Here is an 11,867-nt window from a genome sequence, read left to right on the forward strand (position 1 = left end):
TGTGTGTGTGTGTGTTAAAATTTATTGATCCAAATCTGTTGAAGCAGCACAGACTGGTTAAACATCATCTTAAATACACAACTGTTGACCTAAATTACAACACACACACACACACACACACACACACACACACACACACAGACAGACGGTGTGTATAAAGCGTGTACTCACTGTTTCAGTGTAAATGACAGTATTTTATTTGATGTTCCTTTGTTACACTTTCTGATATTTTTTAAAACACAATAGTTTTGTTTATATGCAGGTTAATGTGTTAATAATCTGTTAATGCTGAAACCTGAATCAGAATAAAACCACTTCATAAACACCTCCGTGTGAACAGAATAAACCAAATAAAGCTGCTTTTATTCATCTGTCAAACAGAAGAGTGAGCGTTTTTTCATTCGTCTGTTTTCACAACGTGCTCCTGATGTATTTTATTTTATTGTATATTTATATTATTGTATAGTGTGTGTGTGTGTGTGTGTGTCTCGCTCCCGAATGTCGGATATGAGATTAGCTTTAGATCGGATTACGTGTAGCGTGAATATAAACACATATCACACAGTGTTCCGTTTATTCATGCAAACACTTTATTTTTTAACTGTAATCAGAAAGAATTGATTTGGATTAAGCGTGAATGTGATTGGTCCAGGACTGACAGGTTGCTATGGTTACAGAGAGATGGGCGTGGTCTCCACTTCTTTAGGGAACTTGACGTACGCTGCACCTTCATTCTTCACCACAAGAGCCACTCCGTTCACACTCTCATCCTTCACCAAGAGGAGGAACGCCTCCGCCACCTTCTCCGCCCTACACACACACACACACACACACACACACACACACACACACACACACACGGTTCACTTCCTGCAGTCCAGCCGACATCATATTATCTGTGTGTGCGCGTGAGAGAGAGACTCACTCGATGAAGGGGAATTTTTCCATCATAGTCTCTGTGATTGAAAAAAGACTGTGAAATTGTCCTGTTTTGTCCTCTTGTTTAAACGCGTCGATCAGCGATGTCCTGACGAAACTCGGACACAGAGCGTTAATCCTCACGCCGTAATCTAAGGCCTGAGACGCCACCTGAACACACACACACACGAGAGAATATAAACACTCTTCAGTCTCTAAAATATGAGTCCACTCCAAGTCTCTTTCCAAGTGTCAGGAATCAGGAGTTGATTCTATGAGTCAGTTCCACACCATCATTTTTCAGGCTTTTCACTGCAGAGATCTCACCAGACTTCACACCACTCGCTCACTTCAGTGTGGATAAACATTTAATAAGCTACCATCGGGAGTCAGGAATCTGTAGAGCGAAACAGAGCTTTACGGCGCTCAGGTGCAGCAGAGACTCTGAATCTCAGGGTCGTGGGTTTGAGCCCCACGTCTGCACCGGACTAACATAATGGAGACGGAGGATCGAGCTGTGGCGAGCAGCCGAGCAGCCAAACAACAACAACAACAACAACAACGTGTGTTTCTGCTTTAAAATAAAACACTGCTGCTGGCTGTTTGTGGTGTTTAGAGCAGTGTTTCACTCTACTGGGTGACGTGTGCACGTGTGTGTGTGTATGAGAGAGCGAATGTGTGCACGTGTGGGTGTGCGAGAGAGAGTGTGTGTGAGAAAGAGAATGTGTGCACGTGTGTGTGAGAGAGAGAGAGAGAGAGAGAGAGAGAGAGAGAGAGCACAAGCGAGCGAACGTGTGCATGTGTGAGAGAGTGAGAGAGAGATTGAGTGTGTGTGAGAGCGAACGTGTGCACGTGTGTGTGAGAGAGAAAGCGTTTCATTGTCACTTCCTGAGCAGATAAAATGTTCACTTTTTATTCAGACTAAACTGTAATAAAACTTTATATTCATATTTTTTATGAAAATAAAATGATTTTGTTGCTTAGCGACTGTGCGCTAATACCCAGTGAGCAAACGCTAATTAGCAGTTTAGCTAATCTAGCTAGCCGAGTAGTTTAGGTCTTTGGGAGGTGTGTATTAGAACAGGAAGTGAATAGGGTTAGGGTTAAATATAACGTACAGAGAGCGCGCGGGTGAATCCCACCACACCGTATTTGGTCGCTGTGTAGATTGGAGCTGATGGGAGAGGACCAAGACCTGAAACACACACACACACACACACACACACACACACACACACACACACACACACACACACAACCAGGGTGTTGTGCAGTGTTTAAGTGACAATCTGTGAGATCAGTCACCATCTCATCACCATCTTGTGTCTTATCAAAGCACAAACACACACACGTTTGATTAACTTCCTTCCTTTTCACACCTGCCAGTGATGCTGTGTTGATGATAACGCCTCCGTTTCCACCGTTCTGCTTTTTCATGTGATCCAGGGCCAAATACGTTCCTCTCACCACTCCTGACTAACACACACACACACACACACACACACACACACACACACACACACAGAGCTGATCTCCTCACTCGTTTCTCAGCTGCACTCACTACAACAATAAAGAGAGTAAATTTACACATGATGTCTTACCAAGTTTATGGACACGGTTTTCTCCCAGTTCTTCTCATCAGCGATTCCTGCGTTGTTGCAGAATATGTCGATGCGGCCGAATTTACTGAGAATCTTCTGGAACACGTCTGTAATAAACACAGAGCACACAGACGGCTGTAACCTGTCTCACTCTCTCCAAAAAAAAGCTGTGTGTGTGTGTATGATTTTAATGAGTGTGTGTTTGGATTCTAATGAATGTCCAGTTAAAGCAAAGCGGCTGATTGGTTGGTCGCTGTAGCGCCCGTTATGACATCATCAGCTGTCAGTGTGTTTCAGTGAGAAATTTACAACCTTTAAACTGTAATGTTTATAAAAACACAAAACTCCAAGTGAGAGTGAAGTCTGAACATTAACCACTTCACACTCAGCCCAGAGGTGAAGAAGCAGTGTGAGGAATACACACACACACGCCACACACACACACACACACGCCACTCTATAGCAGTGGTGTAGTATAGAGCAGTGACCTGTAGCATCTTGGGCTCCCGGCTACGGATCATTGGGATCCGAACTCAACATCCTGACAAAAGGCTAAACGCTTTTCTGTTGTGCGACCCGGCGCGCTGCCTCACCACCTTGGGAGAGAGACCGCACCCACCTGAAGCTCCACCTGCATTTCTCGCTGCGTCAAACAGCATTACATGCAAACATGGAATAAATTTTAGACATTACGCTGATGACTAATCCCAAACCCCGCCCTACTTTTTTTGGTATTCCAGTCTCACCCAGGCAACGGTTGCTATCTGACATTAACTCAGTAAAGTTTGAAACAGCTCCGTTTCCAAGTCTTTCTTTATTTCCTCTTCCTTTGGTTTGCATGTTTGTTTTATACGGTTCCTCAGTTTAGTGAGAGCTGTGTCTCCATGTTCTCCTAATGTTCTGAGAGGAGCTGTGGAGGTGGAGATGGAGGTGGAGATGCAGGCAGTGTGTAAGACGGGTGTGTACGCGAGAATCCCATGTCAGATAACGACTGCGTTTGTGAGGATCTGATTGGACGGCTCGTCCCTGCTGACTGCAGCGAGTGTAGACATGCCGTGTCTGAGGGTTTAACGTCCGTTACAGAGAAAGCGGAGGTGTGCAGGAACAGTTTCTTTTTTCACCTGTAACAGTTACGTAGGAGGACGAGGCTCATACTTTGCATGTGCAGCTAATCAGTGTTTTTCATCTCCATTCCACAAATATTTATTTCAGATGTGCGTGCGTGTGTGAATATCACAGACAAGCTGCACAATACTGATGGCAATTACACAGTTCAGAGCGAACTCATCACAGGCTGTTTACACACTCAGACACACTACAGTACAGGACAGAAACACGCAGATAGACATAAATGACTCTGCAGTTGATCCCACATGGTTTCTGGATGGAAAACTCTCATTTACAACTTACCTACATAAATTTTGCACAAATTTCAAAATGATTCAAAATCCATTCAGAGACTGTAAAAGAGTTTAGAGATATTTAAAGAAGGACACAAAGATCTGCTTACTATAAACTCATCCAGAAACTTTCACTCAGTACTAAGTGTGTGCCAACTTCTGCATTCAACTGTGAATCCTGCCTGCGAGATTGTGTCATGTCCTGACCAGGAAATTACACCACTGTAGGGTTTGTGTACATATACATACATACATCTGTGTATACACACACACACACACACACCACACACACACACACACACACACACACACACACACACACACACAGCTCCCTTCATGTGATTTCCTCCGAGAGTTGGTTATAAAACCCACAGAGACTACTTTACACCTGAACAGTGATGAAAGTTGACCATTAACCTCCAGTCGTACCTGTAAACTGCTGATCCGATGATACATCTGCTTTATAGAACTGCGTCCGGTCCGATCCGTACTGCTGATTCAACTGGACCTGCAGCTCCTGACCCAACTCCTCATTCACATCCAGCATGGCCACCTGCAGGAGCACACGTCACAGTCACTGTCTTTCTGACCCCCTCCCCAGACCAGTCTGAAATAAATCTGTGTAAATAAGCGAGAGTTTCTGCAGGGTACCTGAGCTCCGTTTTCCAGCAGGATGTGTGTGAAGGCTTTTCCCAAACCCTGAGCCGATCCGCTCACTACAGCCACTTTTCCCTTCAGCATCCTGGGCTGTGTTCAGAGGAAAGAACAGCGGATTTAAAATGATCTGCTGTTCAGGTTAATAATCAACACCATCATGCTGAACTCAGATAAAGACACATTAGTACTTTACTTATTATTAAAATTCCAGATGTTTTCTAGACCATGACTTTTTACTAAAACTGAATGTAAAGTTTAAAGGTCATGACCTGTGTGAGGTAAAAACAAAGTGTGCATTAGTGAAGAGAAAAATGGAAAATGTCTCGAGTCTTTATTACTTTCAGAACTTTTCCAAAACATTTTCCAATCAGAATGTAATCATTTCCTAGATTCATAATTCATTTACAGATCCAGGAGATAGTGTGTGTGTCATTAATCAGATCGGTGTGCTTTAGTGGAATATTATCTAGTTTTATCTCGATAAACATGAGCGCTGTACTACACTGCATTTGTTTCTGTTACGGTGCAGAAAGCCTGAACTTCAGGATCATCTGCATTCAGTGAGAGAATCTCAAACCTCTAACCTGAAGAACTTCTAACCAGACTGATGCCAGAAACAATGAATAAACATTAACTGTTTAGTGGAAACCATTAGGTAACGTGCTCCAGTCTGTAAATTAAACACTGTAATACTAACACCATGAAGATAAAAGACCATTACACTAGCCATTATAAACCATTACACACCAGTAAAAACCATTAAACAAGTGCAGTGATGATTTAGGAAGAAACATCTCACAGAGAAAATCACAACCCTTTCACAAAGTCCTCCAAAGTGTGTAAAAGGTGTTAATATAAATATAATGCTAATAAAAAAAAATCAATGTTTATGTAAATGTGATGTTAATAAAGCTATAATGTTGATAAGATAACCGTGTACTCAGAGTCTGTGCAGTTTGCTGTCTCTCAGGCTGAAGCTCTGCTCCTCCACTGAAGCGCAGATGACGCGCACACACCTTTAAAACAGAGCAGGGGGAGGAGCTTAGAACCACCCTTACATCTGATTGGCCAGCCCAAGTTCCCTACTGAAATCCTACATTCGGATTGGTTGTCACTGTTACTCCATAACTGAATTGGACTTCGGTGTGAACTAAAGATAAAGAGCTCTGAATGCTGCTGTAACTCCGGAGTTTCAGTAAAAGTGTAGAGTTTCAGCTCCACTTCTCTCAGACTGCAGAAATAAACATGAAAAACATTTATAGCGAATCAGAGTGAAAGGCTTTATTTCTCTGCGTCATTAGAAACTAACAAGCTGCAGGCTGAACATCATTAGCTCGCTCACCTGGCTGATCTACTCACCTAGGTAACAGGCCACGCCCCCTGCCAGCGAGATGAGCCAATCAAGTATTGAGCCATTAAAATGTGCTTTTCTTGTTGGATTATTATAATTATTTTATTGTGTGATTTTCCACGGAAAGGACTGACTGTGTTCTGTAGCAGTGTTTACTGCCTATAAAATATCAAGATGCTGAACTTCAATTTCACTATGAGGAACTACAGCACTCTGTCTAACTCTCTATACAAATAACTCTTAAATATAATAATAATAATAATAATAATAATAATAATAATAATAATTATTATTATTATTATTATTATTAATAATAATAATAATAATAATAATAATAAACCGCACTGATGCAGTAGAGTGGCTGCTTCACCCAATCTGTCCACCAGGGGGCGCGCTGACTGCACATTACCACCACCATACTCTCTGTGTGTGTGTGTGTGTGTGTGTGTGTGTGTGTGTGTGTGTGTGTGTGTGTGTAATATAGACACGCTGAAACATGACTCAGTAATGCAGAAATAATAATAACAACAATAATAATAATAATAATAATAATAATAATAATAATAATATGAACTACAATGTTTCCAGCACTTGGTCCTATAGCACTTAAAATATTTTTTTATTTTATAAATACAATTCTTTTACATGCTTCATAATATTTTTACAAATTATTAATATATTATTATTTATAACAATTACAATGATGAAAATAGTTATGGTGTGTAGTTGTGTAATAATTGTGTAGTTGTTGCTCTCAGCTGCTGTGTTTGTGTGTTTATTGCATTATTATTTATTACAGTATTGTTGCTGTATTTTGTACAGGTTTAGAAATGAGCGCTCAGCCTGAGAGCGTGTGCTGAGGTTTAAACAAGTACAAAGGTGCACACACACACACACGCGCACGCACACACACACACACACACACACACACACTGCTTACTGAGCAGTTCTATATTTCAAAGCTGTCGAGTGTGTTCTGCTGACCAGCTGCTGAGTCCAGTCTTTGTGCATTGTGTGTGTGTGTGTGTGTGAGTGTGTGTGTGTGTGTGTGTGTGTGTGTGTGTGTGTGAGAGTGTGTGTGTGTTAACGGAGGACAATGTGAGAGATTTAAACTGCAGGCCGGTGCAGCATCTGATCAGTGAAAATGAGGAAGTGATGTCAGAGGTGTGATGTCAGAGGTGTGATGTCAGAGGTGTGACATCACACACCATTTAGGAAGGAAATGTTATATTTTCTCCTCTGTCATTAGAACTGATGAAGTCACACACACACACACACACACACACACACACGCTTTTAATATTAACATCACTGTAATTATGGAATAAATGATAGTCTGTACTGTATAACATGCTGTTAGATGAGCAGCTGAATAATAATCTGTAAGTTGAAGGAACTGAGACACTTTAAAATAAAAACACTTCAGATGAGAAATGACAAAACATCTGATTTTATAACAACATGGTGTGTGAAGGTTGGAGTGGAAGAACTCGAGTGTCCTGCACAGAGCCCTGACCTCAACCCCACTGAACACCTTTGGGATGAACTGGAACACCGACTGAACCCCAGACCTCCTCGACATCCCAACATCAGCGCCTGACCTCACTAATGCTCTTGTAGCTGAATGAACACAAATCCCCACAGCCACGCTCCAACATCTAGTGGAAAGCTTCCCAGAAGAGTGGAGCTCATTATAACAGCAAACACACGGGAATAAATCTGGAATGAGACGTTTAACAGTGTGATGGTCAGGGGTGCACATACTTTTGGCCTTATAGTGTAGATAGATAGATAGATCGATCTGTCTACACTATATGGCCAAAAGGTGCCACTATTAAACATTAAACCATTTAAAAACGACAGACTGCACAATAACACCACAATTAGCCAGTGAACAGGACATGAGGTAACAGACAGTGCAACAATGCAACAAGATGGCAGATAGTGTGATGATGTGGGACTTATCTGTGTGTGAGGTAGTTGGGTGTGAGCTGCTATGGTCCGGAGTGGTTTAGTAACCGGATAGCGTCTGGAGAGAAGCTGTGCCGGCGTCGTGTGGTTCGGAAGGTGATGGACCCGTAGCGCCTCTGCGATGGCAGTTTGACAGAGAGCTGGTGGACAGGATGTTTGCGGTCAGCCTCGATTTTCATCGATCTCCTCTTGATTTTGGTGAGTTCACAGCCGATGACCTTCTCAGCCGAGTGGACCGCGCGCTGCAGTCTGGTCCTGCAGATGGAAGAGGCAGAGGAGAAGCACACTGTGATGGAGGAGGTGAGCACACTCTCTATAATGGCTCAGTAGAACCTTTTCAGGACGGGATGAGAAATGCTGAGCTTCCTGAACTGCTGTGATTTCTTGGTGGTTATGATGTTGGCCCATTTCAGTGAGGTGGTGATGGTGGTCTCCAGGAACCTGAAAGACTCAACCTCGGACACAGCTGAGGTGTAGATTGTCGCAGCTTGGCAGGCAGAGGGATGTTTAGCTCAGTGTTGTTATAGACACACAATGCTGTAAGATTTCACTACTACAGGTAACCTCATCACTACAGTCGTGTCGTCTGCAAACCTGAGTATATTGATGGATCTGTCTGTGGTGGTGCAGGCATTGGTGTAGAGAGAGTACAGGAGTGGTGAGAGAACACAGCCCTGTGGTACTCCTGTGCTGACGGTCATGGGCTCTGAGAACTTCACATAACGTTTCCTTCCTGTCTGACAGGTGACGGAGGGTATGTTCAGCTGGATGAAGGAGGCGCTGCTTCTGCACGCAAGTAAAAACCAGGCTGCTTGGCGTGGGGCCGCGTCACACCACCCCGGCGTGGGTGATTCTCCTGTAACCACACAACGCTTCGCACTAGACTGGTGTGAGTGTTACTGACATCGTGAAGTGTTCACGTTACAGAAGTGCTATATTATAAATCTGGAGTGTAAACAGATGTAGAGTGGTCAGGGCTTAATGTCCATTTGGTTCGTCTGAACAAAAGGTTTTGTGAAACGCTGCTTTAAAGAGCGAAGGCACTCAACAGCTCAATAAACCCCTCAGGCCTGCACGTACACGGCGCGGTGACGTCATCGCGCAGTCTCTGTGTGGCGTGGCGTGGCGTACGTAACGTAGCGGGCGCGTTCACGTCTCCTCCGTCGCTGCTGCGTGCGCGCCCCCGGGCGGCTGTCGCGTGGTGCTGATCGCTGAGGGCAGAATCAGGCCGAGAGATTCACTGCAGGATTTATTATTATTATTTTACACCATTTTACATGTTTTAATGAGAATCCGCCATTGTGCGGCTCAGAGCGAGGCCGAGCGGAGCGGAGAGGAGCAGGAGTGAGGGAGCAGACGCGCTGAAGAGGGACTTTTTTGAGGTTTAAGTTGGAGAGCACGTTCACGTTGGGGGAAAGGAGGAACGGAGACATGGCCACTCAGGTGGAGACTCTCCTGCACACCACCAACACCACCACCACCACCACCACCGCCCCGACCCCGCTCCTGCACGAGGAGGACCTCCAGCCGCCCGCCGGACACGGAGCGCTGTCCCCGGAGCCGGGCGCGAAGCGGGCCGCGGAGCAGAGCAGCCTGCAGGAGAGGGAGAGCGCGGAGGAGAAGAAGGAGTTCAGAGAGGCGCCGCCGCCCAAAGTCAACCCCTGGACCAAGAAGCTCAACTCGGTGACGGTGAACGGACAGAGCGCGCCCGGTGAGCTGCCCGAACCCCGGCCCCGGCCCCGGCCCTGGATAAACGCGCTGCGGCGGCGGTGGTGCTGAGGGAGTGTTTATCCAGCAGCTGTCACAGCTCCGCTAGCATGCTAACCCAGCTAACACACACACACACGCGGCTAATGCTAACGCTAGCATGATGACTCTCTGTCTCTCCACATGTTAGCATTCTGCTGTGACTAATCACCAGCTAGCAGCCTGTTTTATTCAGATCACACTAACATTCTGCTTTATCTGTTTGTCTCCCGAGTGTGTGTGTGTGTGTATGAGTGTGTGTGTAGGAGTGTGTGTGTAGGAGTGTGTGTATGAGAGAGAGAGTGTGTATGAGTGTGAGAGTGTGTGTGTGTGAGAGAGAGAGAGAGAGAGAGAGAGTGTGTGTGTGTGTGTGTGTGTGTGTGTGTGTTTGTGTAACCCTGAGGTAAATCTGTATTAACGGTCACTATGGCACGCGCGCTTGCTAGCGAACCGCCTCATTGTGTCACATTCTGACTTAAAGCCGAGTTTGTGTTTAATTTGTATTTTTCTGTGACTTTGTGGTGTTTCGTCTCTAAAGCGCCTTTAAGAACCAAATGACCGAGTGTGCTGGCTAGCTCGGTGATGCTAGTGGATGCTAACTGCTAATTCAGTCACCCTGGCCTGTCTCGTGCTGTGTGCTAACAATGGCTGAGGGCCTACACACATGCTAACACATGCTAATTCACACACATGCTAACACATGCTAATTCACACACACATGCTAACTCCGCTAAACTACACGCAGGGATTTAAATGTAATTTATTGGTGTTTGTTCCACTCGGTGTTTGTTGTTTGTTGTCTCGAGCGCGTTAATTCGTCACACTGAGCTGGAGCGCGAGGCGGATCGGGGCATTAGCGGTGTAAAAGTACCCGGATGAACTCCACGTGTTTGTCTCCATGGCCGGTCTCAGGCCGGAGCTAGTACAGAAAACTCGCCTTTTCCGCAGCAGTATTAATATTTTCAGATGAGTTTATAGTTTTCAGTGGATTATGCGGTACATTAGTGACTTGGGAGGCGAAACACTTCTAAACGACAAATCTAATGCTAGCTGATTAGCCTGTAGCTTTAGCCTGACACATCATGTGTTTTATATTCTTTAGCAGGAGCGGGTTTATAGCGTTCCTGTACACTGTGTGTGTGTGTGTGTGTGTGTGTGTGTTACAGCGTAGGAAATGAGTTGAGACGGGTGTGTGTGTAAAATAGCTGAGTTAATGCTGATTTCCCATCATGCTCCTGTACAGAGAGCTTCAGCCATGTGACTGAGCAGAAATCCTCACATTTAGGAATGATGACTCTTCAACTTTAACACAGTGTGTGTGTGTGTGTGTGTTTACTCTTTAGTATAAACTGCGCTGATCTTTGCTCAGTTAAACATCTGTCTCTCTCTCTCTCTCTCTCACACACACACACTCAGATATTAATAATTATTTACTCAGTAATCTGGAGCGTTTGTGCTGAACACATTTCAAACACTCGTCTGATACGGCTGATTTCACACCACAGTGCTGCTGAATCCTGCACTCTCATTGGTCAGAAGGTGTTGATTAATTCTCTATAACAGCAGCTCTGACAGTAGCGCAGGTTTATATTAATGCGCTCGCTCTAATACGTTATCGTTTCTATAGCAACAGCTCATTCACAGGGACGTGTACAGCGAACGCTCCACTGATAATAAACAGAATAAAAACCATGTAAAGAGATGTTTAAGATTTAGCGTTGATGGAAGGAGTCTCCAGCGTCAGCGCTTTGTAACAGTCAGAGGTAAAGCTGTAACTAAGTTTTCCGACGTCTTCAGGACAGAGGAGTTTACGCTTCTTTGCGGTTTCTCAGTAACATGCGGAACAAGCTGTGATTTTTTAATCTTATTAACTTGAAGAGAGAGAATAAAGAGGCTGGTGAGGGAACGAGTGTTTATAGCTGCTATAACGTAAGTGACAACAGGAACTGACTCATTTCACTGATGTCAAATAACATTAAATGGAGAAAAAGTATCAGAAAAGTGTAATTGTTGGTAGATTGCTGTGGTGTAAGAGGAATAAAACTCTTGAATGAAAATTAATATAAAATATTGCTGATACGCAGAAGAGTGAAGGAAACGTGTTTTCCCAGTAAATCCACGTTCACACTAACACAAGTCACTCGTGTGATTTGATGATTGTGGGCGTGGCCTGTCCAGCTTTTAAAGTGTGTGTGTGTGTGTGTGTGTGTGTGTGTGTGTGTG

At 44.3% G+C, this 11,867-nt stretch overlaps 2 protein-coding genes across 4 annotated transcripts in view; one reads left to right on the forward strand and one right to left on the reverse strand.

The window, feature by feature from the left end:
* Window positions 1-567: 567 nt before the first annotated feature.
* Window positions 568-7,664, reverse strand: zgc:56585 (uncharacterized protein LOC393297 homolog). 3 transcript variants are annotated; one of them, XM_053240169.1, is made up of 8 exons: window positions 7,444-7,664; window positions 4,571-4,666; window positions 4,349-4,472; window positions 2,520-2,626; window positions 2,298-2,394; window positions 2,037-2,113; window positions 926-1,089; window positions 568-810 (listed from the first exon to the last, which is right to left on the reverse strand). In XM_053240169.1, exons 1-8 carry the CDS (start codon window positions 7,507-7,509, stop codon window positions 672-674), a joined length of 870 nt encoding a protein of 289 aa, XP_053096144.1. In that variant the 5' UTR covers window positions 7,510-7,664; the 3' UTR covers window positions 568-671. The 3 variants fall into 3 exon arrangements, with proteins under 3 accessions (XP_053096144.1, XP_026767727.1, XP_053096145.1); XM_026911926.3 differs by lacking the exon at window positions 7,444-7,664 and adding an exon at window positions 5,517-5,608; XM_053240170.1 differs by lacking the exon at window positions 7,444-7,664 and adding an exon at window positions 5,510-5,600.
* A 1,120-nt stretch (window positions 7,665-8,784) lies between these two features.
* Window positions 8,785-11,867, forward strand: part of larp1 (La ribonucleoprotein 1, translational regulator) — a 17,172-nt gene continuing 14,089 nt past the window's right edge. Inside the window, exon 1 of the mRNA XM_034311013.2 lies at window positions 8,785-9,609. Coding sequence (XP_034166904.1) covers window positions 9,330-9,609 — 280 coding nt within the window. The 5' untranslated portion in view covers window positions 8,785-9,329. The remainder of the gene's footprint in view (window positions 9,610-11,867) is intronic.

The sequence above is a fragment of the Pangasianodon hypophthalmus genome, chromosome 15 (genome assembly GCF_027358585.1).
Source record: "Pangasianodon hypophthalmus isolate fPanHyp1 chromosome 15, fPanHyp1.pri, whole genome shotgun sequence".
NCBI classification, from domain to species: domain Eukaryota; kingdom Metazoa; phylum Chordata; class Actinopteri; order Siluriformes; family Pangasiidae; genus Pangasianodon; species Pangasianodon hypophthalmus.